The 22,943-nt window shown below is 37.4% G+C and overlaps 4 protein-coding genes across 8 annotated transcripts in view; 2 read left to right on the top strand and 2 right to left on the bottom strand.

Annotated features, from left to right (window-relative positions):
* Positions 1-8,852, bottom strand: part of sorcs2 (sortilin-related VPS10 domain containing receptor 2) — a 188,057-nt gene extending 179,205 nt beyond the window's left edge. The window contains exons 1-2 of one of the 5 annotated variants that reach the window (XM_051901010.1): positions 8,156-8,852; positions 6,983-7,097 (exon numbers count right to left, since the gene is read on the bottom strand). Coding sequence is in view for 3 of the 5 variants with exons in the window: in XM_051901006.1 (XP_051756966.1) it covers positions 3,376-3,735 (360 nt within the window). In the remaining 2 variants the exon portion in view is untranslated. Of the gene's footprint in view, positions 1-3,375; positions 3,835-6,982; positions 7,098-7,452; positions 7,529-8,155 lie in introns of those variants that run through there. The other 4 variants (XM_051901009.1, XM_051901006.1, XM_051901007.1 and 1 more) reach the window with 4 other exon arrangements.
* Positions 7,560-12,810, top strand: grpel1 (GrpE-like 1, mitochondrial). Its single transcript, XM_051901019.1, has 4 exons — positions 7,560-7,725; positions 8,935-9,091; positions 11,404-11,485; positions 11,589-12,810. The coding sequence occupies exons 1-4, from the start codon at positions 7,658-7,660 to the stop codon at positions 11,933-11,935; spliced, it is 654 nt and encodes a 217-aa protein (XP_051756979.1). The 5' UTR covers positions 7,560-7,657; the 3' UTR covers positions 11,936-12,810.
* A 323-nt stretch (positions 12,811-13,133) lies between these two features.
* On the bottom strand, positions 13,134-17,467 carry tada2b (transcriptional adaptor 2B). The gene is made up of 2 exons (XM_051901017.1): positions 17,165-17,467; positions 13,134-16,466 (listed from the first exon to the last, which is right to left on the bottom strand). The coding sequence occupies exons 1-2, from the start codon at positions 17,432-17,434 to the stop codon at positions 15,279-15,281; spliced, it is 1,458 nt and encodes a 485-aa protein (XP_051756977.1). The 5' UTR covers positions 17,435-17,467; the 3' UTR covers positions 13,134-15,278.
* A 274-nt stretch (positions 17,468-17,741) lies between these two features.
* Positions 17,742-19,664, top strand: ccdc96 (coiled-coil domain containing 96). Its single transcript, XM_051901016.1, has 2 exons — positions 17,742-18,863; positions 19,194-19,664. The coding sequence occupies exons 1-2, from the start codon at positions 17,742-17,744 to the stop codon at positions 19,533-19,535; spliced, it is 1,464 nt and encodes a 487-aa protein (XP_051756976.1). The 3' UTR covers positions 19,536-19,664.
* Positions 19,665-22,943: the final 3,279 nt, after the last annotated feature.

Raw genomic sequence — 22,943 nt, 5'->3', positions numbered from 1 at the left:
AACACAAGGCGCACCCATTCAGCAGATAAAAGGGCTCTAATGCTGGCTTTATGTTAGGAGTCTTGTATCAATCTACAGGACTAGAGCCTTAAGGAACTCACAACTATAGTTTCTGGAGTTAATGATGGATTGTCCTTCCTTTGTTAACAGTCTATTCTACACATCACCTGAAGCACAGGAAATACTTGCCTCTCTTCATTTGTGAAATGTTTTCTAAAACTAAAATTGGACTTTAACAAAACACATGTATGATCCTTAATTATAAATCTTCACACAGCATGAGGAATTGTGTCATGTTGAAATTTTTGTTCCTCTTATTTGTTTATGCAGTTGAAATGATATCGAACATAGATTCTTCGTGCTCCTATTACAACAGCAGATGATAGTGTAAATAATTTAAATCTGTACACAAGTCTGCACTGGATTGCCTTCACTCTTAAAAATAAAGGTTCTTTACTGGCATTGTTGGTTGCATGAAAAAACTTAAACGTCCATGGAACCTTTCCATTCCACAAAAGGTTCTTTATAGTGAAAAAAGTTTTTTTAGATTATTAAAATGTTCTTCACTTTTAGAAGAAAATGGTTCTCTAGTACTTTTCATTGAAAAGATCTTTGGGGAACCGAAAATGGTTCTTCTATGACATTGCTGCAAAAACACCCTTTTTGGAACCTTTACTTTTTAAAGAGTTGATTATTTTCATGTAGGTCAGTAAGGTGAATCTATATGGAAAAACAAGTGACTTCTGCATTTATGTCACAGGTTGAAGACAATTTCAAGAAGAAGTCCCATAAACAGTCTCACATTACCACACTCTCACAATAGAGAATATTTGCTGCCGTCAGTTCCTTTTTGTGTCATCTTTCCCACATAGCAGTCAATCTATTTTGAACAATCACTAAATGGTCAAGTAACCCTGTTGTGAATGGACTGGAGATCTGTGGACTTGATATAAAAGACAAAGATCTTTAGCAGTGCTTCTGGTAAAACGCTTTGCAGTCTCGTAACAAATCTAGCAAACGACCATATGCAGGCGTATCAGTGCTTGTTGATCTCTGTGCTTATCCAGTACTTGTCTGTTGTTGCTCAGCTCAGATGAGGTTACAGCTCTCTTCGGACATCTGACATAGAAGCCACAACCTGCATAATTCATACATCTACTGCTTTAAGGTCCTTAAGTAATTAAAAGAAACAACAAGATCACAGACACGTACATCTCCATCTCCAATACGCACAGGATAAAGCAGTTTCATGCCAATTCCATGCCTCTCAAAATGGCTTCTTTGTTTGTATTTTTTTCTAGATCTTTTGGAAAAGCAGCGGATCCGTGATTAAGAGGAAATGCACTAGATTACACAAAGGGAATCACTGCTCACTGCGTGGGAGTTGTTTTCAGTGATGTTGTAAAACCTTCACAAGAAACAAGAACTATAAGTATTGTTATTTTATATATATATATATATAAATCAAATGAGAACTTTTTAATATCTCAATTGTTTCTACAGATCAATAATATTAAATGGCAAGTATGAGACTTTTCACTTGTCTCCTGCTTCTCATCTTTGTGAGACTTTCAGAAGACCCCTTGTGAAAAAAGAAGTGCACATAATTGTATTGAATGTGTACTTAGAGTGCACTTCAAATCTTAAAAATATATTTTTAAAAAACTACCAGCAGATAATATAATGAAATAAAGCCTACTTAAAGGCTACTTTAGTACACTTTTTTTACACTTACATTTTTTTGTACTTTAAAGATACACTTTTTTAATGTGTTGACTAATAGTAAAACACATGTAAAGTACTTGATTATATTGTTCTAATGTTGATTATAACAAACTCTAGTGTGTTATTCAACATTACAATTAAAGTTAATATAATTTAAATGTACTAGGTTAAATTGCAACTTTAAATGTGTAAATACATGCAAGTTTCAATAGAAATGACATTTAAGTATATTTTAGTTTACCTTTGAAAATTAAATATAAATATGTACTTATGTCCAACTTAAGTCAGTCAAAAAAAGAAAAGAAAAAAAAAATCACTCTAAAGTTCAGCTAATTGCCTTTAACATACATTTAAAGTAATGTATTTTCATTTAATTGCAATTAATGTGCAGTTAATTGTCTGAAAACAAGTATGCTAAAGTGTGTTCCTTTCTCACAAGAGACAACTCAATGTTTCAAACTGCCCTCAAATCCACCAAGATACCAAGGTCTCCAATCAAAAGTCAGAGAATACAACTGAAGACTTCAGATGCAAAAGCCTCTACATGCCATCTGAAACTTTCTTATAAAATGAGCATTTTTATCAAGCTTGTATGTTTATGTTCAGTTATTTCACTTTAATGGCAATGAAAAGGACCTATTAATTTCCATTCAAGTGAAATTACTGAACCTAAACATATGAGCTTCATAAAAATGCTCATTTTAAAAGAAAATTTCAGATGGCATGTAGAGGCTTTTGCATCTGAAGTCTTCAATTCTAAAAAAAAAAAAAAAAAACATTCTCATCAAATTCATCAAAAACCAACTTACCTGAACTACGCCATCCACATTTAACACTCTTACTGTATTGGCAACAATTTTAGGAAAAACATCCGAGACAAAGTTAAAACTTCAACTAAAATTATGAAAGATCTGAGCAATAATCCTTCTCAGTCCTAAACGTTTAACTTTAGTTAAAGGCAAATGAAGCCGAGCACAGAATACTTCTAACAGGTATTCAAAAGTTATCAGATCGCTTTTATTTTATGTAAACGGCTAATGAGTTGTTTTGGCAGCTTTGTGAATGAGGGACGTCTCCTGCAGATACAATTGACCAAACTATTACACAGACAAGCGCGCGTTTGTTCAGAGCGCATCCGCGCAGCAAGCGCTCAAAGAGTCGCTGCTTCGTTTGGTCGCTTTGTAATAACTAGCCTATATTGTATCGTTTATATGACTGAGCAAGCCTAAGTAAACATAGCCAAACTTCAAACTTTGCGTCACCCAGCTTTATACTAACGAAGACTTTCAGTGAACTTCTATCTGCTAGGCGCGTGCAGGTGCATGGAACATTGTCGGTGCGTTTCGGCATCAGCTGTCATTCTGGCTCACATTACATGCGCGACGGTTTGGTAAACAGTGAACCTAAACCTCTCAATGCACACCGCAGATGTTTTGTGTGATGATGAATGCTGGGCGCTATACATCCACCTGCCGTACAAACATTACGCATGCATGCTTCATATTCATTACCTGTTTCTCAAACCCGAAATAAATCAATAGAGCATCTACGAGCCTTATGACGGGACTTGACAGGATAAACAACTCAACGTTCAATCTTATGAGTTTTTGGGACAATTACAACGGATAACAGGAGAAGGGGTGTACTCACGCTGCTGTTTTCACCCGTCCAGTGGACCATTGCCTGGTTGTGGGTGGCATCCCCTTTAAGGACGAAAGAGCTGCTGAGTGGAGAGACTTTCTCCGGAGTCGATGCCCTCCGGACTCGGGGAACTCCCATGGCCGGTCCGCCCGGGTCACCGCTGTAATCTCCGCGGCTGTGCGCTGAGATAAGCGTTTCATCTCTGCCAATGACATGCCCACCGCGGCTGTCAAGCTCTCGGTCCTGTTCGTTTCTCTGGTGTATAACGCTGCTGTGACATGAAATCGGTCCGAAAAGTGACATCCACGCGCAAGCGAAAAATACAGCTGGGTACAGGTGCGCAAAAACTGCCATGATGAGCGTCTTCATTTAACACTGTCAAAGCGAGTGCGATGCAAGCGAAAGATGGAAAGCTCTAATGTAAGAGAGAGGGAGGGAGAGAAAGAGAGAAAGGGAGAGAGAGGGGAAGAGGGTGGGGAAAGCAAAGCTACGTACCGAGCGCGCTCATGTGTTGTATACTAGACAGCCGAGCCGAGACCGCTGAGAAGATCAGCCGTATTCGCCTGCCACCTAGTGGAGCTATGCGTCAAGTGTTTGTTTGTTTGTTTGTTTGTTTTTTATCCAAAACTATTTTAGAAAAGTTTAAAGGTATAGTTCACCCAAAAATGAAAATTCTATCATCATTTACTCACCCTCAAGTTGTTCAAAATCTGTATAATTTTCTTTGTTTTGTTGAACACAAAGGAATATATTTTGAAGAATATGTTAAACTGAATGGTTTTGGGGCACCATTGACTTCCATAGTAGTTTTTTTCCTAAATGGAAGTCAATGGTGCCCCAAAATGGCCTGGTTACAAAACTTTCGTCAAAATATCTTCCTTTGTGTTCAACAGAACAAAGAAATTTATACAGATTTGGAACAACTTGAGGGTGAGTAAATGATAGAATTTTTATTTTTGGGTAGGCTATCCCTTTAAGTTTGTACTAACATCACATATCAAATAATGCAACAAAAGTTAATTTCTTAGATCTAGATTTCTTAGATTTCTAAGATCCAGTAAATTTAATTTAATCCCCATTTAATCCCACATAACATTTGTGACCAAAATTTAAACCAAAACTTTCTGTTTTTTATTTTATTTTTTTGTAGTTTGAAGGGTCTAAAAGTGTTGATGTATTTTATTAATTCATTCATAAGTTATTTAAATTAATAGGCTGTGTCTTTGTGTCAACTATATGCTATATAAAATTACAGACTGTCTTGGAACTTTTTTTACATTGCTAGTGTAAATAGTCACATGACCAGTGCCGGATGCATGTAAACGTAGGCCTACTACAAATACAATTACTATATTTGATATACATATATAATATTTTAATGGCCTAATGTTAAAGTATTATTAAGGTATTATTATTAAGGATTTATTTTTGGATTATCAATTCTTTTTCCCCACGATTGCCTTCAAGCAGTTTTGACTCTGTTTCATTAACAATTGTAACTGGTACTACACACACACTTTCAAACTTCTCTGAAACTGTTTTAAAGAAGGCATGCAAATCACTTTAGCTGGGCTCCTGCATGGGGAAAATTAAATCTAAATGCTTTAATTCCTTGTTGTTGAATAGACAAAACCTATGCACTTTTTAAATTTTTTATGATACCATGTGCTTGTATTTTGTTTGTTTGTTTGTATTTTGTTTCTCTAAACTTGTAATTCTTTCTCCCTATATCTTAGAACAACGTGGACCAATTATTCAATCTCATTTGCCTATTAATAAGCTGACAGTTAAATTCCACCTCAAATCAATCATTTCAGAAGACAAAGCATGAAATTAGATGCATAGCAAAGTATTTCAAGTCACTGGTTACAACATTCTAGTGAGCTGATGTGGCCACTTAATTAGACTGTCCAAATATTCTAATAAATAAAGCAGAGGTGTAAAGTACTTGAGTAAATGTAACTAGTTACTGTACTTAAGTATCTTTTTCGCTACTTTGTAGTTGTACTGAGTATCAAAGATATTGGCAACTTTTACTCTTGACTACGTTTTTTGAGCAAGTAAATGTACTTTTTACTCCACTACATTTGTGATGAGTTGCAATTACAAATTACATTTTTCATGGCAGCTAACTTTTTCTGCAGCAGTTTGTTTCTGATATAAAGAAGCGATATCGCCATCTAAGGGCATTGAAGGTACTTATATCTTATTTTCCCTTTACTCACCCAAAACTTGTCAACAAGGACACTTTACGTGAATGTGAGTGCATTAGCAGGTAGATGCTAATCGCAGATGTTTTATTTATTAGATGAGGAAATGACTGCAGCTGGTGATGAGGCTCAAACCAGCACATACAGTAGACTTTGACTATTTAATTTTACTTAACATTGTTTTATTTATCCGCTATATTGACAAGACCGTTTTGAAGGATATTGGTTTACTTATGGCCTTTCTGTGCACTTGAGCTGTAGACATTTAAAAGGTTGTTGTGTCGACCTTGATTTATTGCAACATTGAGGTGTTCAGTTTTGTTTTGATTTTAGAAAATAAACTTGATTTCTCTCAAATCAATTGTTTCTTATTTTCACAGGTATGTCTCTCAGGACTAGTGCATCTCTGAGCCTACATTCAGCATGAGTAAAATACTTAAGTACTGTTAAAATCAGATACTTTAAGACTTTTACTCAAGTCATATTGGAATTGGTTACTTGTAACTTGTAATGGAGTCATATTCGATGTAAGGTATCAGTACTTTTACTCAAGTATGCTTTTCAGGTACTCTTTACACCTCTGAAATAAAAGGCAGTTTTTCATTTTCAGATCATTCTTCAAACAAGCGACACTCAACAAGAACTTTTTTTTCTTCAATTGATTTAACACCTTAAAAATATTATATGTTAAGAATTCTAAAACACAGGGGAGCACTAAAGACTAGCTAGACTAGTCTACACTGTTCATATATTTTGGGGTCAGTAGCCTACTCTTATTTAAATAGTTTTAAAACTCTCTTATGCTAACACAGGCTGCATTTATTTGATCACAAATACAGATAAATCAGTAATATTGTGAAATATTACTACAATTTAAAAGAACTGTTCTCTATTTTAATATATTTTAAAATGTGATCATTTTCAGCAGTATTTACTAGTCTTCAGTGTCACATGATCCTTAGAAATCATTTTAATGTAACATTTCTTATTATCATCAATGTTGAATACAGTTGTGCTGCTTAATATTTTTGTGGAAACTGTGATACATGTGATACATATTTTTAAGATTCTTTACAAATAGAATGTTCACAAGAAAGCATTTATTGGAAATAGAAATCTTCTGTAACATATGTGCCTTTACTCTCACTTTTGATCAACTTAATGCATCCTTGTTGAAAAAAAGTATTAACTCCTTTAAAAATGACTGAACCCAAACTTTTGAAAGGTGTATGCTGACAGGATTGCTCAAAGGCTAAATTTACACACCTCCCAGAAAAGGTTTTCGTCAGGTCAGACAACAGGCTTAACAAAGACCCTTTATTATGGGTCAAAAACTTTTGTGGAAAAATCCTTATGCAAGCAGGAGCTGTTTCTGAGCCTCAAGAAACAATTTAGGATTTCCTCACCTCAATCTCTCAAATGATGTCCGAGAGACAGACTAGGCTGACTGAGAGTCGACAGAGGATTACTGGACTAAATTTAAAGAGTAGCCGAAGCATTGTCAGCTGTCTGCTTTAAAACCTGAGGGGGAAAAAAATAAAAAAATAAAAAAATAAAATAAATCACAAACACATTTCATAGGCCTACTTTTATTCTGAATATATTATAAACTGATAACAGCAAAGTTAAAATTGCGATAATTATACTTTTTTTTTTTTTTTTTAAATAAGCCTATAGAGAATTTCCATCACTCATGTCAGTGAACTCTGACTACTGTACTCAAGGCAATAATCCAATATGAGTCTTCAGATAAGGGTTAAATGCAATTTAGACAAAATATTTTAAATTCATTCGTGTGTGTTGTCTGACTTGGTGAACCTGGAATGATGTAAAAGTTCGGCGTAACGTTAGTTGAGTAATAAAAGTGTGTGGTAACCTTCATTTGGCCAAGGAAAGACGCCGTCCTTTATCACGTGCAAAATGTTTCGACCTTTCTCTCAACCAAACTACAGAATTGCGTCAGTTTTGACTATGGCGAGGATTGGTCATGTAAGACAACCGTGTAAGAACAGAAGCTGTGATTGGTTGAATGAGACTTGCTCTTTCTGCATGTCTCTCAGCGTGGACGTCAGTGAGTGAAGATGGCGAACTGGTGTGTGCGCGTGATCAGACAGACCTCTTCTATTATAGCGTCTCCTTCGCTTGTAAGGTAGGTTTTCTGAGCAGTGTTAGTGTGTGTAGTTCATGTCCAAGCTTGGTTAAATATTTTGCTTTTACGAAAATTAATCTTTCTGTTGCGTAAGCTGTTTAGAAATGACTGATTCACGCTGATGTCCTTAGGACCCTCACTTAATGTCTTCAGGTGACAGTATTTAGACAGGTTTGTTGTTGTCCTGTCGGATACATTATAATAACTCTGCAGATTAGTTACGTGTGATCATCGATGCTTCTTAGTGAAATTTGCTTACAGGTCTTTACCATATTATTATATATCGTTACATACAGAACATGTTTTATTGAGTTCAGGATGTTTGTTTCAATCTCCTTAAGCCTTTAAAAATAGTGTCCGCATGTTGGCATGGCAATGACAGACTCATTTCCGACACGTGTTAGTGTCAAAGCTAGTTCACAAGACTTACTGAAGTTTAGGCTAATCGTACCGCCTCTGTTTCACCTCATGATTGGTTTAGACCAGGGGTGTCCAAATTCGGTCCTGGATGGCCACTGTCCTGCAGAGTTTAACTCCAGCTTACCTCAACACACCTGCCTGGAAGTTTCCTGTATGCCTAAAAACCTTGATTAGCTGGTTCAGGTGTGTTTAATTGGGGTTGCAGCTAAACTCTGCAGGACAGTGGCCCTCCAGGAGCAGGATTGGACACCCTTGGTTTAGACTATCTCTTAACAAGTTGCAGACTGGACTCTTAACTATTTTGTTATGTCAATGTATCTAGAATCCCATGTCATTGAAATATTATGTTACACAAAGAATTAACTAGTTTAAGATAATAAAGCTATATTATTTTTTTATTCTTTACATGCTTGGATAAGTAAGTAAAACATTCATCCCCCGTTAAGTGTTGACTGCTAACTATAAAGGAGCAGTTATCTTAAATCAACTAGTTTATTGAACTTGTCTTTCCATACAGTGATCATTCATATTATTGACAATTGACTTAAAGTTCCATAAGGATAAAATACACAAAAATCCCATTGATGAGTAAAGATAAAGATTTCAGGCTGTATACTTCAGTAGCTTCGCCAGCCAAGCAAGTGCCATTTAGATCAATGAGAATGCTAAAGAATGACATTCTGCTGGTATTATGTAAACCTCCTTTTGAAAAAAATATGACAGATTATTTTTCAGTGAACAACCTGCAAAGGCTGTATTGGTGAATTTTCCCATCTTTTAACGTTTCAGGGCGACCCCACGTCTCCTTTGCACAGCAGCCCAACAGAAAAGCCCAGGAACTGGAACCGAAGAGGAGAATGGGGCTCAGAAACCAGAACCCGGTGCAGCTGAGAAAGCCTTCACAGAAGAAAAGATGCAACTGGAAGAACAGCTGAAAGATGTTACGGTAATGCAGTATTTTCAGCCTTGACATTTGTTGCATAGAATAGTGTTGGGCGATGTGCTCCATAATCATATCGTCCTGTTGTCAGCCAATGAGATTGCGGATGCACAATATTATCGCAGGGGTGCGATCTTTTCTGATAATTGGATATAGAAAATGTAGATGTTTAATAACTATCTTAATTTTTTGGCTTAATATTCCTCTTGTGGAGCATACATTAATGATAGTGGGAAAAAATTGAAGAATCAGTATTTCTTGTTGAACAGGATTTGTTTTGTTTTTAAGGTCGGTGTTTAAAGCTGCTTTTGATTTTCATCAATAACTGATTATTGTGCTGTGTTCGGACCTAAAGACTGCTATTAGGCCTGTATAATTGTAGAAATAATATTATTATTATTATTATTAATAACAATAATAATTTGTAATTGTATTGTTATTAGTGTTATTAGCATCATTAAAAAGTTTTGTTAATGTGCTTGGAAACAAAACAAAATGCTGATCAACAACAATGCCGTTTTATCCTTGGCTTAAAGGGGACCTATAATGCCCCTTTTACAAGATGTAATATAAGTCTCTGGTGTCCCCAGAATGCGTCTGTGCAGTTTCAGCTCAAAATACCCCACAGATAATTTTACAGCTTGTCAAATTTGCCCCTATTTGGGTGTGAGCAAAAACACACCATTTTTGTGTCCCTTTTAAATGCAAATGAGTTGCTGCTCCCGGCCCGCTTTTCAAGAGGGCGGAGCTTTAACAGCTCTCGCTTCGGTTGCTCAACAACAACAAAGCTGGAGAATCTCACTCAGCCAAACAGACGATTGTCAGTAACAGTGTTCAGCCTTACATTGTTCAAACCGGAGTCAGACACTGATGGGGAGACTCAGGAAGAAGTTACAACTTTTAGAATGCATCTGGATGTTTCTGATCCATAAATTTATGTAGTTGCTGTGGAGTTGATTTAACTCATTGACTAGCATGTGCCGTCATGTTAATCTTTTGTGCAAATCCACCATTGAATTGACCCTCGTTTTGAAGCAGTCCGGTGTAAAATGACAGCATGGCAACAACACTCTACTACAACAACTCTCCCTCTTCTCTAAAGCAGCCCAACATGGCCTCACCCCCTTTGTTGCGTATTCCCGGGGGCAGGGTTTATGTAAATTTTAGGGTTAGTGATGTCACTATCCTGGGAAGAAGCTTGTTGTAGTCCCTACCAGCCGTTTGTTGTAGTCCTTGAACTTTGAGCGTCGTAACTTTGCAGACGTTGTTTATGCTCTAACAGCAACATTACTCACTAACTAAAGTTAAAAAGTGAAATCATAATCAACCACACCTTTAAACAAGGACTGTATAAGAATGATGTGTCTCTTTTATAACAAGCACTCCTGACAAATTGTGAATAGATCACCTTGCAATTCAATTTTGATGTGGGATGTAGTTTTCTAGTCTGTTTTAAAAATGTTTTCATTGAAGAGTCCTCAATCCTTATATGCTTGTCGTGTCACAAGTGTGATGTCGTTATGAAATTAGGGAAGGCAAATGAATGTATGTTCTAATATCAATTTGATGATAATACTAGCCTGAAAATAATAATAATTTAATACGTTAATGGGAAAATGAGCCAATAATCGTGTTGATATCGTCAAAGGCATCAGCAATAGCATCGGTGCTATTGCTGACTATCATTGATACACAATATCATCATCTATTGGCACAACCCTAGTATAAAAGTTCCAGTCAAAAATTTTCTTAAACAGAGATTGAAATGCACCGACAGTAAATGTTTTTCTTGCAGTTCACAAAATCACATCATTTTCTCTTGCACAGCCTGACCTTCAGTTGCCCTTGTAGTTCAAGGACACCCCAAGGACACTTCTATCCATTTGTCTTATAATTGTTTAATCAAATGCTGTTTCTTAGAAACTGGAGCTGGTCATGTTACAGATTAGTGATGTTCAGAGGATTTACTTGCATGTAAATCAGCTGTAAAGTGTCTCAAACTTAATCAGAATGTGTCTGTGTCAGCCTCAGCTTGGTCCTTTCTTTACATTGAAGCATTCAGATTAATCAATACAGTAAATCCAGCACATTGTAAATGGTGGTGTTGCAACATAAATCTGCTGAGTTTTTAGAAAATGAACAAACAATATTGCAGATATTTACAGAAGCATTGCAAATAATTCATGAGGTTTTGTCATTTGTCAAACATAAGTGTTTTTGATAGGAGCAGTTTATATATTGTGTGTAATTTGATTAGAAAACTCAGCATGCTGTTTGTAGGTTTTTTTCTGATAATTTTTAATTGCCTTTTGCTGCAGGATAAATACAAGCGGGCACTAGCAGACACTGAGAACCTTAGGCAAAGAAGTCAAAAGATGATTGATGATGCTAAACTATATGGTAAGTTATTATAATTAGTTTATAAGCTGTTTTATAAACAGACATTCCCGCATCTTGTCAGTTTGTTTATTGTTTTCACTCATGTTTTTGTTTTTTTTCCCAGGAATCCAGGGCTTCTGTAAAGATCTCTTGGAGGTGGCTGACATCTTAGAGAAGGCAACAGAAAGTGTACCAAAAACAGAAGTATCTGCTGCAAATCCTCACCTGAAAAATCTTTACGATGGCCTTGTAATGACTGAGGTGCAGATCCAAAAGGTGTTCAAAAAACACGGCCTTGTTAAGCTTAACCCTGATGGTCATAAATTTGATCCTTATGAGCATGAGGCTGTCTTTCATGCACCTGTGGAGGGTAAGGAGCCAGGTACCATAGCCGTAGTTACCAAAGTAGGTTACAAGCTGCATGGCCGCACCCTCCGGCCAGCTCTGGTGGGTGTAGTCAAGGCCCCCTAACTACTCGTACACACTATCATGGGTCATTACCTGGTCTTAGGTTCCACTGTTTTTTTTTTTTTTCGTTAAAGGTGCCTCTGGGAGGCAAATCCAATATGTTGACAACTGAAGGACAATGCCAGACTAGTCTTTGAGTTATGTATTAATAATAGTCAATATTAAAACAATAGTTCTTGGGTATATTATAAGAGCTGAGTGCATATGCAGTAGAGTCTTTGATTGGATGCAGCATTATTCCTTTGAGAATCACCACCATTCCAGGGGCTTCTGCAATACAAAAAGTGAATATTCTTGCTCAGAAAGCCCTTTCAAGAAACATTGCAGCACATTATACCATTGAACATCTTTTCTTATTATACGTATTTGATCTTATATTAATTACTGTACTGAAGAATGTTACCAATTTGGCACCACCATGTATGATGATGTGTTGACAGCAGTTGTTAGATTCCACTTGTGCTATGCAGGTTTTTCAATTTGTAAGAGAATAATTAGTCTTCTTTACAGGACTTGGAGTAACATTTTATTCAAAAATTAAAAAAGAAATGTATAATTTTATAATTATTTAATTACCAGCAGTTGTACTTCCTAACTTTCACTACTGTTTTCATAGTGTGCAGACCTGATGAAATCTCACACCTCAGTCAACAGAAATTGTAATAACTGATTTTTTGGAGAGATGTTTTCGGGAGAGGAACGGGTGAGCACACTGAGAGATCTGTGTCCTATGAAGTCATTAGAAATGGTGGTTGTTATATGGATAGAATGATGGAGAGATGTGAACATCAGATTTAAAGGTTTACATCTGGATTCAACTTTTCCATCCAAGTGAACAAGCAGACAATTGTCAAATAAAGCATGTACCATTTTCAAAAGTAGATCTGTGATTATTACAACTTCCATAGGTCTGTTGTTCATTTGTGAAATTTTCATCATAAAACAAAAGTTCAAAAAAAGGTACATTTAATACTATTTGATTATGTAAGTCCTGTATTTCTGTTATTTGGATAAAAGAATATAGTGTATATATGGGAGCATATTTCTTCTTTTAAATGGCATTTCATACTAATAAAAACCATTATTATTTTAAAATGACTAGAAATTGCCATTTTCTTACAGATGTTATTTAGATAATGCCTTCTGAAATTTCAGTCTTGAAATGTAAGCAAGGGCATTATTTTCACTTAATAATAGACAATTGTTTATATATTTCAACACTTTAATACAAAGTAGGAAAGAACATGACATATGCAATAAAATACTTTCCACATACTCAATATTTTGACAAATATGATCCTTCAAAAATTGACTTTTACCAGAGAACATTTGTGTCACAACCGAGCAGAAAAAAAGTGGTAAATGTCACATTTTCTTTAAAAAAAACTATAAAAACATACTTAAGATAGTGTCTTTTTGTGATGTCATTTTCAATATCATATCCCCTCTCAATTTTAGGTGCGTTAGAAAAATAATTATACTCTCTGAAATAGCATATTGAATGAGTATTAAAGTGAAAATAGTAAGTTTTAAATGAACCAGTCAATTTTTTCTTCCTCAACAAGTGAATGTTGGTGAGCATGACACTACTAGTTTTGAAGAATGGCTTGGGAACCAAAAGATGACCAAAGATCCTATTTCCTATAACCATGAAGCACAACCTGAAGACTAACCTTGTGTAAAAATGTAAACACCTCAATACAAATAAAATAAAAAGGCTGTGACAGAAAACACCACAGAGAAAAAAAAAGAACCCCTCCACATTTGCCCCATAATTTCCTTATTCCTACTCACAGTGTCCTCCTCATAACTACATTCATCATTTATATTTACCAAATGGTTACACAGCCAATTTACATATCTCATATGTGCCTTGGGCGAGTTTCTCTCCCAGTACAACTGTGCACATCTACTTTTAATGGCTTTAGTCATAAAAAGACATGAATCTTGTGTGGGGCAGTTATGTCTAGCATAGAAATGTAAAGAAAAAACAGACACCTAAAATAAACCTCAACCTTTTGTACATTTTTGATGTGGTACAATTTAAGATTAAAATATAATATTTCAAGGGAAAAGAATAAAAACCATCAACCAGGGCAAATATGCTTCAAGGCACACAACATGAGCATACTCAAACATGAATGACTGTTTATGGGACTTTATATGTACCAATGTCTTGGGCTAAAAATGACAAGGTATAAAAACAAATGTGGATGACCACCTTGGCCTTTACAACGGATTTACACTAAACAGTTATTTCCAATACCGTATACATAAAAAAAAAAAAAAAAAAAAAAACAATGGCTAAAAGTTACACTGTACCTATCCTATTTGACTCGCAATATATTAATTTCAAAACTATGTAAAAAAAATTAAACCTTTGCATTTGCCTCCGTGAACAGTGCTTTTCTTAGCTTTCTACAGCTTTGGGGTAGACAAGAGCAGGTAATAATATTACAAATCATGGAAAAATATGTCTCAGTTGTAATCTATGATTTGGTATTGCAAGAAGATTTTGTCAAGGCATTTGAAAAGACAAAAACCTTTAGTATGTAGTTGTAACACAGTCTCAGCTTAGAAATGTAGTTGTACACTTTGAGATGAGAACCCTTGATGCTGTATTAAGCTTTATCCATCACATTACCTGACAAATGAGAACAATACCCTCCTGAAACAGGACGATTATGGTAAATATTCTCACTCAGAGCTTAACTCTTTAATCATCAAGCTAACACTTTATATAGCCTGGTTGTGTGCCATTTAACTTGAGCTTCTGAAACATGCTCAATAAAAAGCTATAGTAACAACCTCACAAAGGTCAACTCCAGAAAACAAAAACAAAAATTCCGAATCAAACATAAACATCGGATGTTTAGATAATATTGAGCATGCTTCACGTGTCTCACATTCCCACAATTGACATAACAAAATATATCCAAATAAAACAAGCAAATTCAGGTTAGCATGAGACTTTTGGCAAGCAGAACAAGGATCTGTCCTAAATTCCTTCTTATGACAAAACAAGAAACTCAGAACCAAATATCTGCTTTGTACAACATTAAGCATTGTGTTGATACTCTATTGGCAGGGAACATTCGAGTGCCACTCAAAATCACATTCAAAACGGAGGCATTTTAACATGGGGCAATGGGGTTTTTTTGTGTTATATCCTGATGTATTACACAGGACAACATACTGAAAGTTCCCTATGATGAATACTGATTATGTACCAGTGTGGCACCTACAGTCATTTTGTTCTCACAGGATTTTCTGAGGTCCATTATAAAACAGTAGAAAAATATATTTACAGTCATTATTCATACAGCCAAATCTTTGGACAGTGTCGTTAAGAAGCTTCTCGGGATATCCAGCCACTCTCCGACAGAAAATTCAGAATCCGTTTTTTTAGCACCTTGTCCAGGTAGCTGGGTAGGCGGCTTTTCGAAGGAATGCCCTGCCGTTTCTGTAAGTGATCTTTGATGATGATAGTCTTGACAGTCAGATAGCGCGTAGGACTAAGGTTCATAGAGTTGCACAGTACCTTCTCCCGATCCGACAGCAGCTCAAAACCAGACAGGTTCTCGATGGCTGAGAACTCACTGTCCTTCCCCTCCTCTTTAATGGTACTGACTCCTCCACCACCACCAAGCCCACCTCCTGCTCCAACCCCTCCTCCAAGCCCGGCCACTCCTCCTCCTCCACTGCTACCTCTCTTTGAGCCAGCAACACTTTTGTTCTCTTTCCGTTTTTCCCGTTTGTGGCGTGCCGCCTCATACTCAGCCGACTCGTCGAGTCTCGTGATGCCATTTCGCCGATAACGCTGAAGCTCCCGAACCTTCGCCCGTAGCATGCGCTCTTTGTGCATGTTATCGAAGAATTCTTCAAACTCACGCTGTGGCATGAACTGGCAAAGGGCACGTAGTTTTGTCCGTTGCTCCTTCTCTTCCTTGGTGATTTTGCGTTTCGGCGTTGCTGCTGCAGAGGAGCCCAGCGACCCTGTCGGAATGATGGTGGTAACGCCCCCCAATCCAAGAGCTCCACCTGCACCCCCAACCCCTCCTGTTCCACCTGGTCGTTCTCGCTCTTTATCTTTTTTGTCCCGTCCCAGAAAGGCTGGCACTAAATTGTAGTCACGAGCAATGTTTTTGCGGCGCTGGCGCTCCCGCAGCTTCCGCACGTACATGTCCACATGGGCTCTCTTCATCTCAATTTCAATATCTTCATCGTCGTAGTTTACAGACAGGCCACTGATGAGTTTCTCTGCCTCTTGGTCATATTCGATCTCATAGTCGTCACGAAGCGGCATGTATCCAAGCTGCTGCTGCTCCGCCACAGATATGTCTAGTGGGGGTAACGGGGTAGTCAAACTAGGAGACAGCGGACCTCCACTTGGGCAAGTGTGGTCTGTCACGCGGTTGGGGATGCTGTCAGGGATGCAGGCTTTGCCCAGATTCCCATGGATATACATGCTCACATAATGGTCCATGACCTCCTGAGGGGTGCGTGATGCACCAACATGGGCTGCCATGTCCTCCTAATACACAGAAATAATCAAAGATACAGGGTTAGTTCATCTACAAATGAAAATTCTGTCATTATTTACTCACCCTCATGCTGGTACAAATTCACAAGACTTTTGTTCATCTTCAAAACATAAATGAAGATGAGGTGACTGTGTCTTTTCAGAAGACTTCGATTAAACAGCACGAATCATGTGGAATACATTTACATCATTTTTAATAAATGTTTTGATGACATGGACTTTCAATGGATCGACAAAAATCTCTCAAGTTTCATTAAAAATAACTTAATTTGTGTTTTGAAGATGAAAAAGGTTTTACGGGTTTGGAATAATAATAATTTACAAAATTTTCATTTTTGGGAGAACTATCAGTCATAATACAGGTCATAATAATGTGAAACCCAAACATAAATAATATTACTTAATAAATTAAGTTCATGCAAATGCACCTGCTTTCAGTACAAGTGCACAGTACTGTTTGTTCTCTATATGTAAACTATATATTGTGCTATAAGTTCTTATGAATGAGCAACACTGTAATGCACCAAGGAATCTGCTGGTTTCTTTAAAAAACTACTTTCTTTAAGTTTCTTCATTAAGCAATGCATCATTTGCTGCAGACTAAACATGACCAGTTTGTGTTGAGGTGCACATTTGGCAATGCAGAAGATGTTTATTCACGTCAATATGGACTCAATTGAGAATCGTACCCAGTTACCAAATCCATATTGCTCGATGGCATCGAGCAGCGACTGTTCTTCCCTGCTAGTCCATCCTCCCTCTGCTTCGGGACCCCAGAGCGAAAAGCGCCCGCCGTCAACTTGCTGATAGCCATGCCACCGTCTATGGTTGCCGATTTCGGCACCCGCAGAGAAGCACTCCGGACAAAGTTCAATATCTTGACATTCGGCACAGCGAATCCGCAAATTCGTAACATCTGCAAGGCAGTTCACGCAGTACTTCTTCCCTAGGTCGGCCATATTGCTTACTACCGCTTGTTGTTGGAAGCAGCAGTGGCGCGGGACAGGGCATGCGCAGTGGAGTATCACTGGTCACGCCGCTGCGTCTCATTAATATTAATAGTAACACAGCGATGCTTGTGATTGGCTCTCGCTCTGGGTGTCCATGGCAACACACACGCACTTCCATACAGACACAAAATAGTTGAGGCAAGCGCTGTTTCATGAGCTAAACGTTGGTTATTTTAGAGAAATTATATGTAATTTTTTCTTAGGTTTTTTCAAAAAATAATTTTAAAAGAATCTTTTGTAAATTCAACCCTATAAAATGGAAGAGATAGAGTTAAATCATGAAGAAAGCACTGTTTTAGAAAATAACACACTGGTGGAAAACACTGAAACGTTTGAGGATCTAACAGAGGCAACAAGTGCACAAGTTGGGGAGAAGGAACCAGAAGAAATTGAACCTCCTAATATCTCAGAAGCAGTTGAGGATGATGTGGTCAAGCAGGGTTCACAGCTCTCATTGGGCGTCCTGACAGAAGACATGTCCATTGCTGAGACAAGTGGACCACAGAGGGACGAAACCGAGTCTATGCAGGGTATGATAACAGAAGAGGAGGATGGAATAGAACTTATAAATGAGAACTTGGAGGACACTGATGGTCCTAAAATAGGACATTTCATTGATGATCTTCTATCGCGTGAGGACACTGAGGAGGAAGAGGAGGAAGAGAATAAACTTCCAACTCCTGACCCAGAAAATGAGAGGACCAGCCCTTCTAATGAATCACTGGTTCCTGGAGAAGAGGAAGAGTTTGGCCTAAGCATCAATAATAAGGAACATATGGACCTGCTACATGAACTACAGGCTGAGAATGAAAAGCTCACCAAGCTAAATGGTCAGCTGCAGACCAAAATAGCGGAATATCTCAGTAAGAAGACAGGTGCCAAACTGGAAGGAGATATCTCAGGACAGGAGCAGTACCAAAAGTACATGGAGCTCATGGAGGACCTGAAAGTGCAGCAACACCGTTGCTCAGAGCTCCACCAACAGCAGACTAAGGAGCTCCGCCAGCAGAGCTTAGAGAAACTGAACCAGGTGAAGCATGAGTTGAGATCCTTTGCTGCAATGAAATATGAGGCTGCAAGCACAGCACTGACTGGGAAGATGGGCAAACAGGCAGCAGTGGCAAAGATAGAGCAGCTGCAGGCAGAAGGACTGAAGCAGGAAGACAAGCTGGCATGCGTGCGTCTCAACAGTATCAAGCTCAAGAACAAGATATGTCAAATTGAGATGGCACTTAGATCCAAACGGGAGCTGGCTGATGGCTTGCTGTTGATGGACTTTGAGCAGCTCAAAACAGAGAACAAGACATTGAGCCAAAACATGAATGAGCGCAACGAGGAGCTAATTGATCTGAAACAGAAGGTTGCCTGCTCTGTGCAGGTAAATCACTTTGTTTAATTCCTGAAAACATCACCGAAACATCTCAGAAATGAACTTTCTTTCTTTCTTTCTTTCTTTTTTAAGGAGTGAAATTAGTTTTGTGGTCATCAGGATGTTAAATGTCAAAAATAATTATTTATTAATATATTTAATTAATTATATATAATAAAAATAAATAATATATAATTTAAAATAGCCAACATAAGCAGCTGCACAACTGTACACATAAGATGTCTTTTGAAATGTTGCTATTCATAGTAATTATTGTAGCAAACTATATTGTTTTAGAAATTATTAATTTTTACAAATGTTTTTGTCCCTCAACTTTAGGGGATTTCTCATATGAAAGAGAAGCTGCATTTCATGCAGATAGAGAATAAGGCCAAACACACTCAACTTGCCAAGGCAGACACATTGGTGGCTCTTAAACGTGAAGTGCTGACACGTACCCGACAGGTTCGTGACTCCCTACGCGTAGACAGTCTTAAGCTGCAGCAGCGCTGTGGCCTTCTGGGAAACACCGCACTACTGCGGGACTTTGAGGAGAAGGTAGACACCTCTGAATGCCTACAGCAGAGACTGGAGATGTTAAAGAGACGTCATGCTGAGCTCATACTGAAGTGTGCTGGAGTGAAGCAGAAGATTGAGCAAAGCAAACCCGAGTGCCAGTAACATCACATGTGCACTTGCATCCCCTTCAGTAAATTGTTTCTGTCAAATGTAATGTGTAACTTGACAAAGATCATCTTTTGCAAACTATTAAAGTTTATACAAAAATAAAAAATATCTGGTGAGAAATAATACTTGTCATCAAATTTGTCATCTTAGCATTCAAAGTTTATATCTTGCTTGTTTTCTTATTGTGATTGTCACAGTGCCAGCAGATGGCGATATTTCTTAAGTCTCAACTTGGCAGCTAATTATTCTACTGTCTTATGTGTTCTATACAGAAATCTGATATCACCCCATGATATTTTGGCATCTGTTGATATTTAAGCCTATTTAAATTAAACAAGTGCTTAATAACGGTTAGCCCTCAACAAACAAAGAACACCAGTTTTGGTTTATGAACATGACTTATACAGTTTTAGAGGCTTCAGCTTTATTTTGCTAGAGTAACTACTGACCACTTTAAAGGATGCTGTTGAATTTTTTATTTAGTGCGAAGTAAAAGTAATTTAAATGGCCTTTCTGATCTAACTTACTGTATCAATAATTGACAAAGGCAGCATTATTTGACAAAAGAAAAAAACATACTGTAAGAACACAGACATGGTCAGAAAAGATTTTATTTCAATGTGTATAACTTGAGCTGAGCAACCTGCATCAGTGCATGCTCTAATAACTCTGAAAGCATCAATTTAGGGATTTTATGTCCGTATTTAAATGCTCATACAGTGCTAATATAGATTAATTAAAAAAAAGGCGGGGGGGGGGGGGGGGGGGGGGGGGGTGTTGTTATGTAGTCTGGTCACTGTGGTCAATTATTCATACTTGGGCACAGATATATTAAACATCCCACTGCCTAAAAATCCCACATAAGCAAAACTAACAAACATAAAGCACAGTACATTATTGTACTTCATTATCAACATGTCCCTCCCCCTTGCCTGTGGCTGCCCACGAACATGATCTAATGGATGCCCTGCAGGGCTCGACATTAAGCCTTGTCATGTGCTTGTTCTTTGGACAAGTAAATCAGCCATTCACTTGTCTGAGTAAAAAAGTTGCTTGACCAGAAAAAATAGGATTTTTTTGTCGTGTAAATATAATTTATTCTTCAGAATGTTGCAGCTTTGACATATTTAAATCTGCATATTTGTGATATTAACCCCGAGGACATTTTTTAAACCTTTATAAAGGGCGTTATTTCCCCTAATCTCATTAAATGTACGATTCATCTCTCATTTTAAATTCTTAAAAAATTGTTCTATTAATGAAATTTGAATAAGACACTATAGGGCTGTTACCAATCAAATTAAATAATTTACACTGAATTACAACTGCATTAAATAATGTTATGGGATTTTTTAAAAAAAATATTTGAAAATACAAATAAGAAATGTTGGGGGGGGGGGGGGGGGATACTTTTAAACATTAAACTAAACCGCCAGTAGGTGGCGGCAAGTGACAGTCTTAATAAGTGTGTCATTGAGTCATTCATTCAAATGATTCATTTAAACAGCTGAGGCAGAATGAGGCAGTTGTTTATGAATAAGTCATTGAATCTTTGACTCAACAGATTTGTTCAATTATCGATGCTGAAATAAAAACAGTGGGAGTGGGTTGGATGATCATCTCTTCAAACAGCTACCAGCGAGAACTACCACCTGTACCCAGGAATGATATGATGAATATGTACTCTGCCCTCACAGTAGGCGAAGTGGATGAAGACATCATTGGCCATCATTGGCCCTTGGGGTAATGTCACGTATGCTCTCCATCAGCCCATCTTTAACAGACCAGTCATCTAATCAGAAACTACATTTCCTTCCTGCCCCTCACCTGCACTCACTCTGCCATCACCCTCGCCTGTGTCCAATCAGAGCTCCAATCTGCACCAGGATAAGTGCGCACACCTCACAGTTACTCTTTGTCTGGTCTCAACTATGGACAACAAATTACTTACCTGCGCTACTTGCCTTTTGGATCTCCCTGTGATACTCCAGTGTTCTTCTAATGATTCTCCAGTGATCTCCTTGTAAATCTCCAATGATCCCCCTGTGATACTCCAGCAAAACCTTGTCTGCTCACCATACTCCTGTGAAGAGGTGTGTACTCTCTCTACACTCCCAATCCAGTCATCATTGCTCCACTATCACCTTGGTAGAGGAAAAGATACTCCATTACTCACCTGCTTGCTGTTAAATTCATCACTGTCAATAAATACCCTGTTTGGGTTTAAACATATCTCTGTCTCTGAGTCTGGTGTTCCCTGACAATGCTCTTCTGAACAATATGATTTTTTTATGATGATGTGCTGTGCACATGTCAGAGTGTAACTTGACAAAGCATCCTTATGTAAAGAATTCAAATTTATACAAAAGCTATTTGTTGTACAAATCAAAGAAATAAAGGAAAACTGGAAATAAAATACAGACTTTGTTCTCTCAAACAGTTCAAAGGTTTATATCAGTTTTCTTTTCTAAGTGTGTTTGTCACAGTGCCTGCAGATGGCCGGCATTCAGCTGACCAGTTCTGTCTCTTTAAAACATGTCTTACAAAGAAATCGATTTTACTCCGCTGGCATTGTGAGTCTATTTGCATCAAACAAGTTCTTATAGTGGTCAGTGGTCAGTGCTCAGCAAACAAATAATGTTTTAGTTTAACCACATGTCTTTTGCGGTGTCAGAGGGGAAACATGCTTCAGCTGTATTTTCCCTGCTGTTGCTTGTTGCAGCAAGTTCATGCTAGAACATTCAAAGACTCTTTACAAGACTAACTACTGACTGATTCCATTTCTTAAGAAAGGTGTTTCCATTTAACACAATAGGTGTTTTGTTTTTTTTATACATCTATTTTCAAAACATGTGCTGTATATGGCCTCTGACAGGATATGCAGTTGGAGGTGATAGGGGTCTTGGGCATAAGCCTCCAACCACAAACTCCCGTGTTCCGCTAACAACTCTGAGGTGTTATCATCTAGTGACACTTTGTATGTAGGTGAGAAACTGGTGCTATTATAAGACAACTCCACCAATACATTCCACCAAAAAATCTGTTATGCAATACAGTGCTGTTCTTTTAATAATTTCAAAGTCCAAAATGAAGTTAATAATGCTCGCGGGTCACCCTTTCAGTATTTCATTTGATTAGTCTGCCTTGCTTGAGGCCCTTTAATAATCATGTAGGATTTTCACTTCGGAACTCACATTAACAGAAGGTTCTCCTACTGTAGTAGCATGAATATCAATATCATTATTATTATAATTATTATTTTGAACGATCTTGCCTTTAGTATAATTTATTATTACTTTATGTGAAAAATATTCAATGCTGATGTCACAGTAACTTCAAATAGGGAGCAATTTAAAGTCTACTAACTCTTTACATCGTGTCCCTTGCATCTGCGTCATGCTA

The sequence above is a fragment of the Ctenopharyngodon idella genome, chromosome 7 (assembly GCF_019924925.1).
Source record: "Ctenopharyngodon idella isolate HZGC_01 chromosome 7, HZGC01, whole genome shotgun sequence".
Taxonomy (NCBI): Eukaryota; Metazoa; Chordata; class Actinopteri; order Cypriniformes; family Xenocyprididae; genus Ctenopharyngodon; species Ctenopharyngodon idella.
Note: the sequence above shows the minus strand (reverse complement) of the source record. Positions and strands in the feature narration are given on the sequence as shown.

What these genes read in the sequence shown, in the direction of transcription:
- grpel1 (XM_051901019.1), top strand. Translation starts at nt 7,658, where the DNA reads ATGGCGAACTGGTGTGTGCGCGTGATCAGACAGACCTCTTCTATTATA. An exon ending in GCGTCTCCTTCGCTTGTAAG is followed by an intron (nt 7,726 to 8,934) that starts GTAGGTTTTCTG and finishes TTAACGTTTCAG; the next exon opens with GGCGACCCCACGTCTCCTTT. An exon ending in AACAGCTGAAAGATGTTACG is followed by an intron (nt 9,092 to 11,403) that starts GTAATGCAGTAT and finishes CTTTTGCTGCAG; the next exon opens with GATAAATACAAGCGGGCACT.
- tada2b (XM_051901017.1), bottom strand. Translation starts at nt 17,434, where the DNA reads ATGGCCGACCTAGGGAAGAAGTACTGCGTGAACTGCCTTGCAGATGTT. An exon ending in AATATGGATTTGGTAACTGG is followed by an intron (nt 16,467 to 17,164) that starts GTACGATTCTCA and finishes TCTGTGTATTAG; the next exon opens with GAGGACATGGCAGCCCATGT.
- ccdc96 (XM_051901016.1), top strand. Translation starts at nt 17,742, where the DNA reads ATGGAAGAGATAGAGTTAAATCATGAAGAAAGCACTGTTTTAGAAAAT. An exon ending in AGGTTGCCTGCTCTGTGCAG is followed by an intron (nt 18,864 to 19,193) that starts GTAAATCACTTT and finishes CCTCAACTTTAG; the next exon opens with GGGATTTCTCATATGAAAGA.